The sequence below is a fragment of the Periplaneta americana genome, chromosome 7 (assembly GCF_040183065.1).
Source record: "Periplaneta americana isolate PAMFEO1 chromosome 7, P.americana_PAMFEO1_priV1, whole genome shotgun sequence".
NCBI classification, from domain to species: domain Eukaryota; kingdom Metazoa; phylum Arthropoda; class Insecta; order Blattodea; family Blattidae; genus Periplaneta; species Periplaneta americana.
The window spans coordinates 103,209,898-103,232,272 of NC_091123.1; the positions used below are offsets into that span (position 1 = coordinate 103,209,898).

Sequence of the window (22,375 nt, forward strand, 5' to 3'; positions counted from 1 at the left end):
AATATGGTGCTGCATGTTGGGATCCTTACAGATTAGAACATATTAAGACACTGGAAAAGATTCAAAAACGGGCTCTCAAGTGTTGTCGGAAAAATTCACCATTAAAATGGGACACACTCAAGGACAGGAGAACGCGAATTAGATTATGCGCACTGTTCAAAACATACAGAGGTGAGCCTGCCTGGAGAGAAATAAAAAACAGGTTGCAACCACCAAATTACTCTTCAAGGAACGACCACTCATATAAACTGAGGGAAAGAAGACAGAGGATGGACACTGGAAAGTTTTCTTTTCTCAATAGTACTATCAGGGACTGGAATGCTTTACCTGCAGACTTACTAAAGGTTTTACCAACAACCAAAAACGTATTTAAAAATAGGCTTAAGGATTTTACTAATAGACGATAATTATACACAGTATGTAAAGGATGTAAATGATATTTTGTTACTGAAGTGTTGTATCAGTGAAGAATTATGTTGTGTCAGTGAAGTGTGTTGTGTCAGTGAAACGTGTTCCTGTCAGGGAAGCTTTATAGTTTATAGTGGCAGTGCAAAGTATTTGAACAGTGAAATGTTTTTGAAGTGTTAGTGAAATCAGGATAGAATCAGTGAAATGTGTCCTAGTTCCAGTGCAGTGAGTGAGTTGACAGCGAAATGAGTGTAATGTGAAAAGGTACTTGTGCAGATATGAACATATCATACTCGTGGGTTTTAGTTCGAACTTAGATTTAAGATAAAAATTACATTTATTTTAAATGTTATTTTAAGTGATCGTGCTTCATTTAATTTAGGATGCTCCTTGTTATTATTCTTATTTATTATTATTATTATTATTATTATTATTATTGTCATCATTATTATTATTATCATTATTATTATTATAAATTATTGTTAGTATTAATTATTGGTAGTATTATTAAGTGTATTTTTAATTAACAAGTTTATTATTGTCATTATTGAGTGTAATTAGTTACTACTGCCACCGGATATATACCCATTGCAGTGTGAATAAATACATACAATTAAGTTTTGTTATGTTTGAATGCACATTATGTATTAATTTACTAATATTTCTTAGGTACCGGTATGTAGTTATAATAATCACTTTCATGTCTTAAAATAAAACTCAGTTGTATGTTACCTAGTTGACTAGTTTCAGCTTTGTCTCAGCCGTTTTTATGATATTCTAACCAATGATCAGTTTCTTCTAAAATTTTGAGTACCGGCATCATGATTTTCGTAACGCAGTATCTTTTGTGAATTTTTGTGTCATTCAAATTTTCAAAATGATCGTTTCTTGAATGGTTAACATTATCTCCATTTGACTCTTAATTTTCGAGTAGTTCCAAATATAACAATTCTGCGTCGAAACGTTCTGCCATTTTATACTGCAACTAATGAATAATTAAAAATTTAAAGACGGAAATTTCTATCACTAAATTTAATGATAGTTTTACTGGTTCGTTAGGCTAAAGATGCTTGGTGAGATATAGAAATGATTTAATGAACCAGTAAATAAATTAATGAATCATTGAAAACCTTAATGAAGCTTTGTGAAACCGGCCATAAGACAGGTAATATATAATTTAAAAGATATTTTGCAATATTAATATAGGGAATATAATCTTTATAAGTCAACTGATTATCATACTGACGCTTATTTCGATGCTGAGCTATTATCCATTTAATACTGAGAAAATGTGCGATCTCAACGTGGCAAGAAATTGAAGTCAGATTTGAATATCCTAAAAACAGAAATAGGCCACTTGTTCCAATTCACCAGCTACTATTAACTGTAGATTCTATGTTACTGGATCTTTTCAAATATAGTCAATGTCAATAGTGCTTCAAAATACGCAGTGAGTAAATAATAAAATGTTTCAGTATCAATTGCTTCTTTAAGATGAAATTACATATAATTTCTACATGGACCTGAAGCAGAGAGAGTGATTAGAGAATTTTATATGATACGGAATTCTCCTCGGATTTTTGTGTACAGTTGACTACAAACACATTCCTGTAATTATTGTCACCTGGTGGTCATAATGTTGTTGGTGTTGAAGACATGAAAAAACTGTATTTAACAATCTGTTGAGGGTTTAACAGTCATTAAGTGTTCTAACAATACTTGGAGAAACCGGCCATCAGTCTTATCTTTTGATTAAGGATTAACAGAAACCTATACACAGGGTTTATGGAGATGAGGTAACGAGTCAGTCAGTCTGTTGATTAAAGAATAGTTTTTTTTTATTATATACAGTAGATTGTCTTATACCTTTATAGTACCGAGAAAAAAAACTATCCAGCAGCAATTGGAATTATCTCGAAAATGTGTGCAAGGAACTGGTCCCTTTCCATATATATGCACACATTATAGACTATTATAGTTCTATAGTTTAGCTATATGTGCATAGTTTTTGGAGGTGACTGTCCATCCAAGTCCACTCGGATCTCGGGCCTGTATGTTTACCCTTATGTCCTACTCATTCCAGCATCAGTTTGCTTGCGACAGAGATATCAGCCAACCTTGCATCGGTGAGTAACTCACTATGGAGTTAAGATTAACAAAATCCGTCTGCTAAAATCGCTGCACACACTATACAGCATCCCTGCAGCTTATTTTCTTGTAAGGAGTATACAGGCCCTAACCTTTTTCTATTTACTGAAAAAGTAATCAAAATTGTATAAGATTGTGGCTTTCATGTCTTAAGATTAGTAATAGAACCAACCATTCCATGTTTAAACATTTTGGTAATGAGATCTCTGCACTTGTGTTCCGAATTCCTGCCGTCCCCAGAGATGACTTTATCTAAGTTTCGATTATAGTCACCTCATAAAAAATGTGAGGTCGCAATTTCTGGATAGGGAAATGGCTGATGGCAAAGGAACAATAAGTTCAAAATACTTGAAGGAAATTTATCAACTGCAGAAAGACTTGACTGTTAAGCTAGTTCGGTATTTTACAAGAAAACATAGAACTGAGCTCTTTCGAGAAGATGAATGTTCTTTCTGCTATTCAGCTTTTCTCCCCTACAGTGACTTCCATAATAGAGTTCATGAGGAACTATCACACTCGATTTCTCACTAATTTGAATTTTGCTAATGCCACTTCAACAATAAATTTCATGAAATGTATTTTTTTTTAAGTGGACGATGTACGTGACAAAAGTCAACATCTACGGCAAGACAATCCTGATTCTATGTATTTCTATGCAACAAATGAAGAAAGACTACAATGGTTGAAAGACGACTTCTGTGACTATATAGAGAAAATTTAAATTTAATCTAAATGAGGCAATTTGCAAGGACTAACGAAGGAGACTGCTTATGCTCTTTTGTTTACAGCCAATTCTACAGTCCAGTGTGTAGTGCACCTTCTTGACAATGAGTTTCTTCATGTCCTCACCAGAAGATTTTCTAGCGATCCTGTATAAGCTTTATTCAGTGCTGTCAGTAGCAATGACATGACACATGTACAGCAGCATTCGCAATCAAGAGAATAATTGTCAAATCTGCTCATGACAACTTCGAAATCTACAAATATCGCCAACAATACAGAGGATTGTTTCTGATCTGATAACGAATTTGAATGACGTCATGTGCGTCAGGAAACACACTGACAGCTGAATTGCGATGAGAGGTGACAGAGCAGTAGTGAGTGATTTCATAATCAGAGTGCACAGTGTATCACAGTAGCAATGCACAAGAAAATCGAGACTTTTTGAGAGGGTACATAACAACTCTTTCCGATGCCAAGTACAGTTACGTGAAAATCATAGGACCCTGCAAAAAACGGGTTTCGTTATTTCCAAGAAAGGCATCTTATGTGTACCTAATAAGACTGGCAAAGCTCGGATGGGATTAATTCCAGAGTGGAAAAAGCAAGCAAATCCACCCTCCACCCCATTACAAATCGCTGCATCCCAAGAGATGATACAAATTAATTCCATTCGAGCTTTACCAATCTTATTAAGTACACAGAAGATGCCTTTCTTGGAAATAACGATACTCGTTTATTCCAGGCTTCTTTTATTTTCACTTAACTGTACTAGGCATTGCAAAGGATCGTAATGTACCCCTCCCAAAAAGTCTAGATTTTCTTGGGAATTTCTGCTGTAAGTCGCCATGCACTCTGACTATGAGATTCAGCTTTTGTGTGACTCCTGATGCACATGATGCCATTCAAATTCGTTATCAGAGATCGGAAACAACCCTGTATATTTCATTATTATGGGAAAGCTATAAATTCAGATGGTAACAGTGCTTCCAATTGGGACATAAATCACTGTTCCGATCAAGTTCTCTCAGATCAGGTATTGTGTATTCCGGATAAACTTCGACATCCTGATTGTAGGATAGATATCAATTTTACAAACAGTCTCACAAACTCTGGTATGTGGATATTTAGTACACGTGATAGAAGAAAGAGTGAACTGCGATATGTGCATCAGTAATATTTCAATACCTATAGCGGTTTCAGAATAAGAAGGCATATGGGCTAAGCCAATACAGAGCTCGCTGTTGTACAGCGTTGGCACATGTTGCGTGAGATGTGAAAGACAGAGTCAGCAGATGCGTGTGACAAGGACGGAAAAATCCGCTAGCGGAAGGAGCGTCTTGTTTCCATCATTGTGTCTTATGTTTAAATACTCTTACTAAAGTCATTTTTATCTCAATTTTCATTATTTAGTCTCTTTAAAAATCGGTAGATCTTGGAATCAATAGCTTGAGAAATAAAGCGACAGATATGTAAAAACGTAGTGTACTTTGTTGTTCGTAATGAGAGAGAAAGAGTTGCTTAATTTTAAAAAACTGGAGGTTGTATTGCACTGTCTGGCATGTGGATATTCTCGCCTGAAAAACTGTAAGCGAGAAAGTGCATTCAAATGTCCAAACTTCCTTGCACAGCAATCATGAATTTACTCTTCATTTCTCCAGAGGAAACAGAACGTTACAGTAAGCGTATTTTTGTAAGGGCGGACAATGCATCGTACAACGTTAGCATACCTTTAAATAGGTAATTTATTACTCATATTGAAAATGAAGATTCTTTTCCTCGTCTCTGTTAAAATTATGCATACCTATCTAGTTTAATTTAATTTAATTTCTAGTTTACACCTACCTAGAGGTTCAGGGTTCTATATTTTATCACTGTGGTCTATGACAATATAAGCCTACGAGTGAAAGTATAATGCAGTATATAAACAAGTGAATGTAAAACCGCAACCCAATAATATCGTATCGGAAATATTGACGGTAAACATTCTATAGCCTATTAAGTAAAAGTGTACACTGTATAGAATATAATAGATGTACCGTAACTCAAAGATTTTAAAATGGAATTATAAAATCTCCTCGACTCTAGCATGGCAATATATATTTTATAAGTGAAATGTGCAGTGGCGCAACAACGTAATTTGTTTGGGGAAGATGTAAGAATTTTGTTGTGTGTAATTTTCATGAAAATTCTTTCCATCATTGTGATGGGAGGGGATTTATAATGCTATTTTTATAAAGTTTATAGTAAACAATAAAAAAATAAATTTACAACATGATGTTGAAACTCATATTTTTACCTCCTTCGCACTTCTGATAAATAATAGCTTTAGTAATTGTGACTGTAATCGTGTAATCAATTACAAAATGCCCACTTCTGATAAGAACAAAGTGAAGATTACACAGAATATATACCGTTCTCTTCCATTTGTCGTTTCTTTTATTGTGATCTTGAAATAAATTAGCGACAGACCTCTTCATAACAACAGCTTAATAATAATACTTCGATCGATAAATAGAAAAAACCAAAACCTAGCACTTATAATAAACTCAGCTGCTGGTCTGATATTAAAAATCGGTTAGCCTTTTCTTATTATTATTTGTGCTATTTTTTTAAATAGTATGACTGTTATAATAGTTCTTGTGTAAAATGTTTAATAAATAACCAGATTTACTTTAATGGTCAATATCTCGAAAACAGGTGTCTGTCGCTTAGTTTCTTATTGCGTAACTCCGTCCAATTCATTGTTGTGATGTTTTGAACAGACAAAAAGAACATTAACTTCGTGTCATTGCCTCAATGCAATAGTTAGAATTTTGTTATTTTTGTTACTTTGAAGTTCTTCTATGTCATTAAACTAAAATAAAAATTATAAACTTCAAATTTTGGCCACAAAGAAAGGTAAAAACTGTACTATAAAGCTTTCTAATATTTTAGGAGTGTAAAAATTGTATTATTTACACCTCTAAATTTTTTGGTGTAAATCTTACCCTCTCACCACCCCCGTCGTTGTGCCACTGGAAATGTAATTAATTATTGTTTCATCTTAAAAAGTTCCATTGTTCTTAAGGGAGCTTGTTAATATTCTTTCTTATAATTAATAATTGAAAAAGGGAGGAGGGTGTTGATCTTTACAATATCAACCAATTACCTCATACTTTTTGCGATATTTCTTCTTACACTGTGTGTAATATTACTTTTGCCTGTGAGTGTAGAATTTTCCTTTTGCGTGTAACATACGAAACACTAGATGCACTTGAATCCTTTCAAGAGACATTACTACTGTATGTAATTATTATTGTTCAATAAAGGCTCTTCAGTACACACAGAAAACAGTCCATGTCTGAATTTGAAAAGAAATCAAATCTATCTCTGTTTACAGCGAGAGACTTCACAGCATATTGCCAGTTTAAGCGATAACATGCGAACCAGGTGACGTACGAATTCCGTTCTTGTACCGTCAGATTCAGATTTCGTAGCTCAATCAAATGACACAGCTTAAAATACAATCCTGGGTATAACTATTGTGCGCGCAAGAAAGAAAGTAATACGCGACACTTCAGCGAGGCTTCCCGACGATTTAACTGGGCAACACCGCCTCAATAGCATTGGCTAGTCGATGTAGACTGGCCTGAACTAGCTCTGCCTTATATGCCTTCTTATTCTGAAAGCGCTCTAGGACATGAACACCATTAATGGACATAATTCGTCACCAGGACAGAAGAGGACTTAAGTATTCTAAACTATGCTTCGTAAGGTTTAATCAAACACCTCCAGGAATTTGTTGGGGCTACCTTCGCTTATTGTAAGAAAAATCGAACTGCTTAGTGAAAACTCTTTCTACACATGTCACTTTGCCGCTAACACAATGCACACTGCTGTAGTATCAGAAGAAAAATCAACAGATAATCAGTGAGTTACTGGTACTGAAATTTGTTAGACCTTTGCTGACTAGCATAGGAAATAGAAAAACGCAAAAGTGTCCCATTTCGTTTGCCATTCACAACCTTTGTCCAGAAAGGTTCTGAAGTTATAAACTGGGGTTCTTGGTCTTCTGGAATTTTCATTACATTTTACCAGGTAAGATTTTATATCGACGTAAAGTTGACATATTTAAATATGACCTAATAAAGGATTTAAACATGAAATACTTATGTAGAACATTATAGATACATAATGTAAAGATGAGACGTTCGGTGCTGCAATCTTTCATGTCACTGGCTATGTGAAATCACTAGATTAGAACAGGCAGTTTATCGACAGTGACGGTAGTTATCAATGGAGAAAAATTCACTCCGACGTCGGGGATAGAAATCGGGACCTCCACTTCTATGCCTCTCATGTCTAGTAGTGAAGTGTGATTTGAAGACCTGTGATTTAGTCTCTGTAGTAGGTTTGTCACTGGTTCCGACTGTGTTTGAAAATCTCCGAGAAATAGCCATTTCCAACCAATATGAGATTCATAGCGATAGCAACTGATGTATGTATTATGTGACAGCTCCAGGCAACTTCTGGTTAGAAGATTCATACTAACCTGACAGACAACATAACTGGGATCTAATTATCATCTCACTCAAAAGTTTAACGTCGGTAATTCTTTGATACTCAAGCCACGTCCACATATTGCCAAATACACTCACTACATTTTTCCATGCATGATTCACTAAATCATTTGTGATTCCCCGAATTATTCGTAAATATTCTTAGGCGAATATACGCGCCCACCCATCGTGATAACACAGCCGAGAGCTTGTTTGTTATACTTGCTGCGCTAATCAGTTATTGTTGGTATATTTATTGCACCAGTATATTAGGCCTATTATTAATTCGCAGAGCGATTAACATAAACATCTATGGGCTCGTGATGAGAAACATTCGCAACACCGAAGAATCATCCGAATACAAAAATTGTGACAAAATCGCTATTGTCTGTCACAGTGATTTTTCCAGAGCTGTCACAGTTCGGAGTTGTGATGGCAAAACACTTTCAAATCCCACTTATTCCACCTCTTCTTATGTCACGAAACTCAACCAACAATATTAAAATATTGAGTGTTTTCAACTTCCGAGGCAAAGGCAGAGACCGAACAAAGATAATGTGACAAGGAATATAAATGCATTCCAAGAACATAAATCCCAGTGCCCTCTATGATTGGAGCCAACAAAAAGATGTAGCTACAATATTTCAAACACAAAACAATTTACAACGAAATATTGTAATTTACATACACCGATCTAAGCATGTGCACGTTTATAGAAATAAGTATTAGGCAAGAAAGGGGAAGTGACAAAATGGTAGAAAACTGTGACAGAAAGGACAGGAACCACCACAATAACATTTGAATCTGAATGAAAAATGGCACAAATTTATGGGATTAAATGCAGAAAGAAAAGAAACCACCGCAATATCAATTCAATCAGAATGAAGACTGCAGCAAATTCACGTAATTAATCATAAAACACCGTATTAATACAAATTTCTATAACATCATGTATAATTGCTAACTAACTACTCCAAATGCCAGGTTTTGATCAATCCTAGGACAAGGTAGAATATTCACAGGCCACTGAATGAATATCGTACACTTTTATCACTGCCAATGTGGTGCTATAAACCAATTGTCAATACTTTTATCATAGCCACAACAAATTTCATTTCTTACTGTACTATATACTGTATACTGGGTGTTCATTTCAAAGTGTGTCATGACGTCACTGTTGTGAGTCAACGATTTGAAGCGAGTTTCAGCCTATTAATCAAGGCGTTCAATCTGAACTTGAGAACGTGTACGATATAACTTGAACGCCGTAGCAACAGATGGCGGCCTGTATGGTCTGTGTGCTACCACAACCTCTTTCGAACTGTGTTTTGCTCGGGCAAGTCGTAGGCAGGGTATCTGTTATCATCGGTTGCGTACGGCAACATTCCACAACACAAATCAAATGCTCCGTGTCCATGTCGAAGTTAATGTCAACAAATACTGTAAAGTAATAGTCTTAACCCTCTCCCCATATCCCGACGTAAGAAAAAAAACTCACCTCAGTACGTGTTTCCAAACAGTTCACATTCCTGCCACTACCGGCGTTACCGTACGTATCGGTAAGTATCTCTTCAGAATGAACGCCGTACTTGCTAGGCAACTTCTCTGGCACAAAGGTAATACGCCTCTGCGGAAGTGTAGGAAGATTAAATTGTCTAGGCTCATCGACTGGCCACATGACGTCATACAGCGAGCCATGACACACTTTGAACTGAACACGTAGTGTATGTGTATATATATATATATATATATATATATATATATATATATATATATATGGAATTATCACTACATTAACATACTTAATATATCAGAAAACATACACTGAACGAATTAAATGTAATTATTATGAAAGTCGCATATTTTCTTCTTGGCATTATGATCCACTTCAACTAGTTGGCTCCCTGACACGAGTAGCAGGGTTGGCAATACATGCAAATGAAATGATACTGAACGTAAGGAATTTTACTACAGTTGTGTAGTATTATGTGGCAGGTTAGGTTAGATTAGGTGTGTAATATTATTACTACGTTGACGATATGAAACCCACTGTCACATTAACGAAATATGGTCGTATTCTTCATTCCCACACGACAATTTTCGTATACAACTAAGGTATGTATTTAGGGCGGGTTGGGTCAACATATAGCTCTCCCAATGATCACATCAATTTCTACTATCAATAATATAAATCCAAAGCATTTTCATGGTATTTTAGAAAGTTCCTATAGTGGCTGGTACATAAATAACCTTCACCCAATCCTATAACGTAAATTCTAAACTATTTTCAGATAACTAACACAAAAGTAGTGCTGTCGATCGATCAAAATACTTAATCGATTAACTATTTGAATTTAATCTTAATCGATAGATTAATCGAGATTTGATAGAGTTGAAAAAATGTTTTAATATACTGTAATACACTTCTTCTTCTTCTTCTTCTTCTTCTTCTCCTCCTCCTCCTTCTCCTCCTGGAAGTTTTGACCTTCTCAATTAATTTACGCCATTCCTTTCTGTTATGAACAAGATTTGGCCAATTCTTTACATTCAGTGTTTTCAAATCGTTGGTTATGTTTTCCTTCCATCTACTTTTTGATCTTCATTTTGCTCTTTCACTGATAGGGTTCCATTTATATATTTTCTTAACTGTTTTACCTTAGTCCATATGATTGATATGGCCAAACCATGCCATCCTTTGCACTTTGATATAGTTTACTATGTGTTGGTTTTGTATTAAAATATTTAACTCTTTATTATTTCTAATTCTCCACTCATCGTTTGCATCTTTTATTGCGCCCAATATCCTCCTTAGTATTTTCCTTTCAAAAACCAGGAGCTTTTGCTTAGACAATTCAGTTAGGGTCCAGGTTTCACTTGCATATGTTGCAATTGGTCTTATTACTGTTAAATATGGTCTTAATTTTGCTTGTTTGGATGCATTTGAATAGGATGAGATTTGCAAAATATGCTTTATGTTCCATAACAATTCTATTGTTTATTTCTTCCTCGATATTGTTTTCGTCATTTACTGTAATACACAATTATTGTTAAATTTAACTTTTGTTCGGTGATAAGCATAGATTTTAAATGTTGTATATGTGTATATATTGTACCGTTATATTACAAAACAACTATTTTAATTAATTACTTACTTACTGGCCTTTAAGAAAAACACGGAGGTTCACTGCCGCCCTCACATAAGCCCACCATTGGTCCCTATCCTGAGAAAGATTAATCCAGTCTCTACCATCATATCCTACCTCCCTCAAATCCATATTAATACTATTTTCTCATCTACGTCTCGACCTCCCCTAGGGTCTTTTTCCCTCCGGCCTCCCAACTAATACTCTATATGCATTTCTGGATTCGCCCAAACATGCTACATGCCCTGCCTATTTCAAACGTCTGGATTTAATGTTCCTAATTATGTCAGGTGAAGAATACAATGCATGCAATTCTGTGTTGTGTAACTTTCTACTCCGTTCTCCTGTAACTTCATTCCTCTTAGCCCAAATATTTTCCCAAGCACCTTATTCTCAAACACCCCTAAACTATGTTCCTCTCTCAAAGTGAGAGTCAAGTTTCACAACCATAAAGAACAACTGGTAATAGAACTGTTTTATAAATTCTAACTTTCAGATTTTTTGACAGCAGACTGGATGATAAAAGCTCCCCAACCGAATAACACGCATTTCCCATATTTATTCTGCGTTTAATTTCCTCCCAAGTGTCATTTATATTTGTTACTGTTGCTCCCAGGTATTTGAATTTTTCCACCTCAAAGGATAAATTTCCAATTTTTATATTTCCATTTCGTACAATTTTCTCGTCACGAGACATAATCATATACTTTGTCTTTTCGGGATTTACTTCCCAACCTATCTCTTTACTTGCTTCAAGTAAAATTTCCGTATTTTCTCTAATCGTTTGTGGATTTCCTCCTAACATACTTACGTCATCCGCATAGACAAGCAGCTGATATAACCCATTCAATTCCAAACCCTCTCTGTTATCCTAAACTTTCCTAATGGCATAATCTAGAGCAAAATTAAAAAATAAAGGTGATAGTGCATCGCCTTGCTTTAGCCCACAGTGAATTGGACAGAAACTGACCTATACATATTCTGCTGTACGTTTCACTGAGACACATTTTAATTAATTGAACTAGTTTCTTGGGAATACCAAATTCAATAAGAATATCATATAAAACTTCTCTCTTAACCGAGTCATATGCTTTTTTGAAATCTATAAATAACTGTTGCACTGTACCCTTATATTCCCCATTTTTTCTCCATTATCTGTTGAATATAAAACATATGTTCAACAGTTGATCTATTACGTCTAAAACCACACTTACTTACTAACATTTATTATGAGACTTATAATTTACTGTGTTAATTTCTCTGGGAATTTTTGAGACAAACATAAATAACAAAAAGTATGAAGACTCACCTAGTTAATACTGCTTCATCCATGATTTTAAACATGTGACTGCATTCACATGCTCCAAATTAAGTGCCCCTCTACATTTAGTAACAACGTTTCCTGCATCACTAAACACATAAAAACTTTTTTTTTTGTCAAGCACTTCTCCACAATCGTTCAATTTAAATCTAGTTCACCGAGTTTACCTCTCAGATTCTCATATGACATAACTGAGTTTAAACCTAATAAGGGTTTCGCATTGTGTTTCAACTTTCAATAGAGGTAGAGTAAGTCACTGTCCTTATATCTCCATCTCTTTCTGAAGAGTTTGTGCAAATATTTTACCTATGCTGCCTGGTTTACAGTTAGAAAATAACAGTACCATTGTGCTTTTAAGTAAGCAATTTCCGAGAGAGAAATATTGTCGGAATTTTTAGTACGAGTTTGTATTAACAAAATAATAATTAATATCAACTACAACAGATTAATTTTAATCGACTCGATTATTGGATTAAGTATTTTGATTGATTGATCTTACAATAGAAATTGATCGATTAATCAATTAGATTAATCGATTAAATCCCACAAAACTACACGAAGTATAAATGGTAGTTACAGGAGTGGCCCAAAGGTTATGCGACACTGTATTTAAATCAGGGTGGATTGATTTAAATCAAAGTCATTTTAATCGACTGATTTTTTTTTTTATATTTGATTTAAATCTCTTGTAATGTAATAGCAGCAAAGTGGGGCAGTACAGCAACAATAATGCTGACATAGTTGCCTTGGGCACTCGAAACAGATGTTGCAGAAATCGAAAACTGGTGAAAAAAGACAGAGAAATTTGTAACATCCTTTCCTAACATGGCATCTTTCATAATATAGTGCATACATTTTATCTTTCTATGCTCACGGATGTAGAGTGGAAGTAGCATTCAACAGCGTATCTGAACACATGCGAGTGTGGAAAGATAAAATGTATGCAGTGTACTTTTGGATCGTTGAACTTAAGGTCCCATATTTCACAATGAATTATCAAATTGTTCTGTATCCATTCCAAAAAAAGTAATCTATATTCTGATATATCTTCATATTCCACTTCTCTGGGAAGTTTAACTGCAGCTCTGTGAGTAATTCTATGTAATATCCATTGTCATGACCATAATCATCTTTTCGGGTCCTTAACTCAACTTCCCGAAGCTCTATCATTGCAAGGATATTTCTTTGGTGCATGGTAAAAAGAGCATAAGCAAAAAATTAGAAGTTTTGAGCAGACAAAGTTTTAAATAAAGATCAATATAATTATGATGGACTGGATATCTGACATTCTACATCATTATGGAAGAAGAGAGAGATATGCCCTCTGTACCATCTGAAGAAGCACACTTTTTATATTTACATGGAAGTCAATACCTCAAAACCACAAATTTCTGATGTACACTCTTTTTTACCACGCACCATATAATTTATTATTCAAATGATGCAGACCTTGAAAACTTTGCTCAATTTACGACGACCTCTCCAGTTACACATGTTGCTCAGGCTTCACAATGCTTCAAATGAAGTGACTAATTGTAACTCTTATATGCATGTAGATGCTTACTCGATCATGATGGCTGCTCAGCCGAGTAGCATAACGAGTGACCTTCGCCGAATACTCGTCAGGTGTAAACTAGGCATAACTCTGTATCTCACTCATTTTCCCTACATCTTCTCTCCATTTTATCACACACTATCTGCAACTCTCAATTTCTCTATCTTCAATTTCATATATTCACCTATTTATATCTTTCTCTATCACTGTTCCTTTTCCATTTCTCTCATAATGTGTTTTCAGCTCAAGTGGTACATCAGATATGAAGTCTCTATTCCTTGGCAGAGGAATATTACAGTGATTCCTACTATATACAAACACATAGTCCAACAATTTATATGTTCTACAAGTTGGAATTTCTCATTTGCAAAGCAAAGTCAAAAGACAAAGCTGCATTCTGAAATCTTTCCTTCTCCATTCTGTTCTAGGGTAGTGATCGACAAATTTTTGTCATCACACTTTCCCTAGCTGAAGAGGCGAACTGAAGCCAAAAGAGAGAAACCGCAAAATTATACAGGGTGTCCACCATGAACCTGACACATTTGAAATTGCTGTATAATTCATACTGCTTGGGGTAAGAAGAAAAGAATGCATGCAATATCAAGAGTAACTCACCAAGTTTTATTAAAAAAATCAGTACACCTCAACATGAGATCCTCTCGTTGCACGATGAACATCTAGCCTGAATTCAATTTCCTGCCAGGTCTTCTGAAGCATCTCGGGTGTAACGGAATTGACGGCATCTCTTATTTGGCCGCGTAGCTGTTGAAGATCACAAATTTTGCGGCCTGTATACACTTTGTTCTTGACATATCCCCACAAGAAAATGTCTAGTGGGGTAATATCCGGTGATCGAGGTGGCCATCTTGTCGGTCCATCACGCCCAATCCAGCGACCGGGAAATTGTGTGTCGAGAAATTCTCGAACGATCAGGCTCCAATGTGGTGGGGCGCCGTCCTGTTCAAAGACTACGTTCGGCTGCAAATGCATTAACTGAGGCACAACAAATTGATCCAACATGTCGAGGTAGGTATTGCGCGTAACTGTTTGTTTCGCAAAGAAAAAGGGGCCGATGATCAAATTGTGCATCAATCCGCACCACACATTTAATTTTGGGCTGTCACGAATGTGTTCCACAATGCAGCGTGGGTTTTCTGACCCCCAAATACGCGCATTATGTGTGTTGACTTTGTCCGATAAATAAAAAGTGGCCCCATCAGAAAAAGCAATGCGAGTTAAAAATGCTGGGTCTTCATCAATGTGCTGTAACAATATCGATAGCAAATCCCTGCCTCTTATTACCGTCATCTGGTTTCAGTTCATGAACCAACTGCAATTTGTATGCATGAAACCCAAGAGAGCGATGCAGTATCTTATGTACCGTGGACTTCGGCGTCTGCAGTTCTCGTCCAGCTTGTCGAACTGGTGGCGTGGACTTCGTTCATACGCCTGTCTCACTGCTGCTACACGCTCCTCTGATACACGTACATTACCGCCACCATGCAATTTCACCACACTTCCCGTTGCCAAAAAGTGCTGTTTCCATGTCTTAATGGTGTTCCGTGATGGTGGGTCCTTCTGGAACACGCGCCGAAAGTTGCGTTGCACTTGAATCACCGAATTTGTTCCAGCATACCACCAGATCGCTTGTGCTCACTCTTGCGCTGTCGCCATTTTGACTTAAGCTACCGCAGCGCCACGTACAACGTCTCGCGTGGGTTTTTAAAAATAGCCAACGAAATTTCCACAGTTTCTCTACATATTGCAATGCTTGTTACAAACTTATTTCCATTCATTGATTTTTGGCAGCCAAATGAAATGTGTCAGGTTCATGGTGGACACACTGTATTATATGTATTCGCTTTGAGGCCCTCTTAAAAACCACATTTAATTTCACATGTTCCTTTACTACTATCTATAGCAAAATTAAAATTTCCAACAGCCAAATTGTCGAATGTTTTTTTTCAATCGTATTCTCTCAAAATGAATTTAAATATTTTACAGAATTAGATACAATCAATCATTCTAGAAAGAACATACCCATTATTTTCTGTGTTTTACTTTTTTATCATAAGAGGCATGGCTTAATAATATTACAATATTCATAATACAACCTAAAACACCGAGATCCAAAAACCATTTCACTACATTTTTTACTCCTCCTCCTCCTCCCTTCCCCTCTCCTTCTCTTCCTTTCTTATATCTCTACCAATCATTTATTATGTTATGTAATAACGAAGGAATACAGTAGAGTGCAAATTAATCCGAACACGACATATTTTTACATTTTCTGTCATTGTTGGCCTCACAGCTGCTCATACCGCTTTAATTGACATCTGTAGTACGTGTAATTCCATTGTTGAAGGTCTGTTGTTATTATTTTTTTTTATAATTTGTGATATTTTTCGTGTCCTTTTGTACTTATAAGCATTTCAGTTGTGTTGAAGACTTAATACTGCAATCCTGTGTACATTCTGTCGTCTTCACAAATGGATACAACTCCACGAAAACGGTCTAAAATTATAACATTAGCAGAGCATTCTTCTATGACACAGAGGCAAATTGCTGCAGAATGTCACATCGGTTTGGCTACTGTTAATGCGATCATAAAATGATACAGGGAGACTGGATCCATCACACCCCAGAAAAAAGGAAACTGTGGCCGGAAAAGGAAGACTTCACCTGCAGATGATCGTTTAATTGTCAGGAAAAGTAAATTAAATCCTAGACTAACTGTTGTTGACTTAACCCGCGAGTTAATGGCTACCACTGGGGCGAATATTCACATCACAACAGTGCGGCATAGGCTTTTGGAAGCTGGACGAAGGGCTCATAAGCCTATTAAGAAGCAACTGCTAACCCCTGTTATGTGCAAAAAATTCTTAATGTGGGCAAAATTACATCAACACTGGACAGTGAATGACTGGAAGAATGTACTTTTTTCCGATGAGTCTCATTTTGAGGTCCACGGCCACTGTGTTTCTTACGTATGGAAAGGATCCGAAAAAGTAACAGCAGCTCATCTCCAACAAGCACCCAAATACCCCCCTAAAGTAATGTTTTGGGGTTGTTTTACACATGAAGGGCCTGGAGCATTAATACCTATCAAGGGAATGATGAATTCTGACAAATATATTCACTTATTGGAAACCAGAATCGTACCCCAGCTGCAAAAATCATTTCCGGATGGCAGAGGTGTGTTCCAACAAGACCTGGCACCATGCCATACATCTCGAAAAACTACAGAATTCTTCAACAAGAAGAATATTCAGGTATTCCCCTGGCCAGGCAACTCACCCGACATCAACCCCATTGAGAACTTGTGGTCAATTTGCAAAAGAAGAATGCAAAAAATGGATTGTTCTACAAAGGAGAAGATGAATTCTGCCCTCATAGGTGTATGGTTTCGCGATGAAGAAATGAAGACTATTTGTGGGAAATTAGTGGAATCCATGCCAAATCGTCTCAGAGCTGTTATTAGGAACAAGGGAGGCCACATAGATTACTGAGGTATGTCTTAGATCCCTTTTTTTTTATCCCATTTGAGTGTTTTTGCATAAGTAATTACCAGGGAACGGATTTATATGGACTAAAAATATATGAAATATGTAAATATATATGTAGTTATTTTTACCAAAATATGGAATTAAATATGGATTTTTACCAAAATATGGAATTAAATATGGACTTAAAATTATAAAAAAATGACTATGTACGTTAAATATTGGTACATTTTAATCAAACTAAACAAAAAATATAATGGACGTACCTTATCTTCCAATGTAGTTTCAACAAAACACAATTTTTATTGTCTGTTACCATAACAATAGGTTACAAACATTTCTTTCAAGTGCTGAAAAGTGAATCTTCTTCTATTGTCTCTGAGGATAGATTTATACTGACTAAAAGAGCGTTCGACGTCACAAGAAGTAACTGGTACATAATTCAATTTCACAATGTCTGCTGGGGATAAGTCCAAGTTAATCTTCACTGTTGATTCACCACTCATCACAGCAACAACCTTTTGTAGTTCTTCATATCCAGGGTTTTTTGAAAGTACAGTGTCCACCTTAGCTCTTACTGCATCTGCAACTTTACCTCTACCACGATTCAGTTGTTCCACAGTACTATTTATAATTTCAAAACTTTCAGATAGTGAAAGGTGCCTATTTTGGAGACTTTTGAGCGTTTTTATGATGCATGAAAATGTATGCTGAATGTGAGCTAAGTCATTCTTCACACTTATGTCACAGGTAACTGTTTTCGCAGTATCAATTGAGACTGCATCTTCAGAGTCCAATGCAAGGAGAACATTGTTAATAGAGTCTATATGTTCGGCATAATATTCAACTGCTTCTAGCCATGTACCCCATCTAGTTAAAATTGGCTTTGGTGGCAATGGAATTTCAGGGTACATTTCTTTCAACACGTTAACTCTACTGGGAGCTTTGAGAAATACTTTTTTCACTGATGAAATCAACAAATCTACTTTAGGGAAATTGTCTCTGACCACTTCTGCCACACGATGAAATGCATGCGCCACACAAGTAAAATGAGTCAATTTAGGATATATAACAGATAATGCTTGTCCAGCTTTGACCATATAAGGGGCAGCATCGCTAATAAAGAATAACACATTATCGTACATAATACCCTTTGGCCACAGGATACCCATAGCTTCGTTGAACAGTTTAACTATAGTTTTGTTATTGCACTTTTCTAGAACATCACAATGTAAAAGAATTCGTTCAGAATATTGTTCACTTAACAAACCGATAACTACATTACCAACAAGTCTACCTTCTTTGTCGGGAGTCTCATCAATGGAAACCCAAATTGAACTATCTTTAATTTCATCTCTTATCTTCTGTATTGTCTCATCGTAGATGGATGGAGCATACGTCTTCCTAAGTGTTGACTCATCCGGGATTGTATGTTGAGTATATTTTTCAAGGAATTCCCTGAAGACCTTATTCTTTAGTTTGTAGAGAGGAATATCAGCAGAGATGAGAGAACGGCACAGGTCGATGTTAAACTCAGATCTTACATTCGATGTTGTTGGTTGTGTTAAAAACAATTGTCTCTGCTTGGAATTTAGTTGTTTGTTGGCCTGATGTTTACTAGTTGTAATGTGTTGTTGCACCAGGAACTTTTGTGTAGATGATACTGCACACTGACACAAATTACAAAATAATATTTTATTGTCAGTTGATAAACCATCTTCTTTAAATTCTGAAATGTAACTTGTTAGTTTTGATTTTAAATTGACTGAATGACGTACTTTTGGCATATTTACCGTCTTTATAGTATGATTTACAAAACTGAACCTATGTGTACTCTGACTGGCATTTAACTGTTGAGCTGCACAACTGAAGTCTGTTAAAAATTTTAAATTAAATTAATACAGTTTTGTAACTTACTTTCCCATTGTTGATAGGACTGCTAATTTTCAAATAACTCTGATGTTAAAGGGATTACTGAACATGTGTTTAAATCTCTATTGTTGAAATGTATTTTTAAAAGTTAATGGAATTTTGTTTTGTTTTATTGTTAAACCTAATATAATATGGACTGTTTTATATGAAATATGGAAAATATATGGAAATTAACGAAAATATGTACTAAACTCTAAAATATGGAAAAAAATGGAAAATAAAAGTAGGATTTTTCAACCCTACACATTGTGAAACATAAAGATAATGCAAAATATAAATTATATTAGCTTTATAAGTAAATATGTATTTACATATAAATCCTTTCCCTGGTAATTACGTTGTTCGGATTAATTTGCACGCTACTGTATAATGCCAAATGAGAACATATAATAAGTAGATCATTACACATTTCTAACTACTCTTAAACATCAAATATCGCCATAACAAACACAGAAAAACACTAAAGTAACCTTTCAAATGAAGCTATTAGAATCCGTATTTATTTACGAATCTTCATCAGTAATCACCTCCTACCTATATATGTCGAAGAGCTTGGTGTCACAGCACCAGATTGAAGATATTTCATATTCAAGAAGTGGAAAGTAATAAAAGTGAAGACCAATAACAACTCACATTGAAGGAGTCATCTAATTCTCATTATATAATGCCATGATACTAAACATCATTCTTACCTTCAGTCGCTTCTTTGATTTGAATTCTTTCAATTCTTCACCATCTGACTGATCAGAAATTTCCTTGAACTCGAGGGCACCACAGTTAATATAAAAGCCACCATGGGCTGTGGTCATCTCCTCGGGAACAACTTCATCATACTGAAAATAAAAAAAAAAAAATTATATATATATATATATATATATATATATATTCACCAATTTTCATAAATTAGGCCATTACAGCAAGCATGATGCCGAATAACTAGCCTTCAAGTTTGTGTGAGATTAACTCAATATTTATAAATAGCTCTGATTGATTGACTGATTGATTACGGAACAAACAGGCACTCACTTGAGCCACTCACACAGACGCACAATTGAATTTTGACATGGCCAAGAAAGTCAGTAAATTTTGCTTGGTGCACATACATTCAGAACAGGATTATTTGATGTGCTGTAAATTTATGAGTCTGTCTCTTATACTTTCCTTTCAAGGGAAACTATGTTAGGGACTTTTATTGCTCTCTCTCTCTCTCTCTGGAGGAGGTTCTGAGGGACCATAGGCAAGCACTGCAGACCTAGACTTTATTGCCCTTAAAAATCCATTGCCTGCAAACCTTGGATTCAATGACAAAATGGTAATCATAGTCCTGCTGTATTATGGTGGTGGTGGTGGTGGTGGTGGTGGTGGTGGTGGTGGTGGTGGTGGTGATAATAATAATCCGTGGCACCACAATCCTTGAAGACCGACTAGCCGGCTGCTGCCTCATGTTCACATGCTGAAGCAGAGGTGGATGATACTCAAATAAAATACTCAATTTTCAGAACAAAAAAAAAAATAGGCTTTCTTCAGTTATTTTTATATGATTGTCATATCTCATCTACAATATAGGCCTATACCTGTTATTGAAGACATTGAATTTCTACCACCAAACTTTCCATAAAAAATAGTCCATTCAAAAACCCTACAAATGGGAAATTCTAACATTAAAGGTACTATAAAAATCACTAAATTTGATTTTTTAAATACCAAATCTTTTATTTCAAGTTGCTAAAATCTACCATTTCTAGAGATCAGCCACATGATTAATGTGATGCTGCCTATATCTAGACCATTGTAACCTTGCACCTGATAGTTTTGCATAATGTTATTATAGTTGCGACACTGTTATTCCCCGCGTGACTCCTACTCTTTGCTTACGTCTTAGGAAGTGAAGGCATTATAAAGTCGTAGGTAGTATCGTTCGCCATTTTTGTTCTTTCGTTGCCGAGCTACCAGACGAGGAATCTATTTGCCACACCGTTAAACATTATCATGTCGTACCACCTATGATAATAAATCAAACGCACTGTAATTCAGCAAATAATTGAGCAGCAAATAACGTCCGCATGTGCTTTCTGCAAACGCCAACGAAAGAGCCTAAATGGCGGGCGATTATATTAAGTATTTATCGAGCCTTAGGAAATGCATAACGTCTTCATCAGCGAATCACGTTTAAATGTAGCCGACCTGCAACGTAATTGGCTACAGAAAATTGGAACACCGAGACTATAGCAAGAGACACACTGCTGCCACAATGATCACTAAACAACAGCAGACTTCAACTTACGCGGAGTTTGCTATTCTGCTTCGTTAATTCAAATGGTAATTGAGCCTGGATGTTTGGCAAAATGCCACTGTTACTGGGTGGAAGTAAATCATTATTTGTATAGATATAAATGTGATTTGGAGTAAATCAAAGTGATAGGGGCCAATTTTTATTTTGTCTATTTTGCCTTTTGTAAGGTGTTTCTTACTAATAAAAGCCTTTTTTGTCATTTTGAAACAATATTTCTTGTTTATTTGCAATTTTCTAATTAATTGTAATGTAATGTGTATGAAATTTAAATATATGAAACAATGACTAACTTTACTAACAATAGTAAACAAAAGTATTTATTTCGGTGCTTAATCTGCTAATAATCGTGCTTTAATATTATTGGTGTAATATGAATAATGATCGACAATCCAGAGTTACAAATGTAATACTATCATGTCTTCACGATACCAACAATCAGCTTTATAATTTTAAATATTAAGTTCGTTCTCATAGAAGTTGTCACGTAGCATTTTCAATTGTTTCCTTTCATGTTTTCAAATCTTTGTACTACACGTGTTTATTATTGTAGGAGAAAGAAATTTGAGTGAGGAACAGTCAGTTATTGTCGGGTGACAGAAGGTATAAGATTGCTTAGCTAGAATGTCTAAATTCAGTAAACCATTGCAAAGTAAACTCCATGCTTACATTAGTGAATTTGGTGCCATGTGTTTTCAACTGATGGAATAACTTTTTTCCAAGTTTTGTAAAAAGACAGTTAATCACGAAAAAAAAAAGTCTTTTATAAGTCAACATGTATCACCTACGAAGTAAATATGTGAGTTATGTTGAT

The 22,375-nt window shown here is 35.5% G+C and overlaps 1 protein-coding gene across 11 annotated transcripts in view; it reads right to left on the bottom strand.

Moving 5' to 3' along the window:
- Window positions 1–22,375, bottom strand: part of LOC138703319 (ubinuclein-1-like) — a 720,147-nt gene that overhangs the window by 451,845 nt on the left and 245,927 nt on the right. For all 11 annotated transcript variants that reach the window (XR_011333095.1, XR_011333096.1, XR_011333097.1 and 8 more), the window contains one exon: window positions 19,964–20,104. Coding sequence is in view for 8 of the 11 variants with exons in the window: in XM_069831096.1 (XP_069687197.1) it covers window positions 19,964–20,104 (141 nt within the window). In the remaining 3 variants the exon portion in view is untranslated. The remainder of the gene's footprint in view (window positions 1–19,963; window positions 20,105–22,375) is intronic.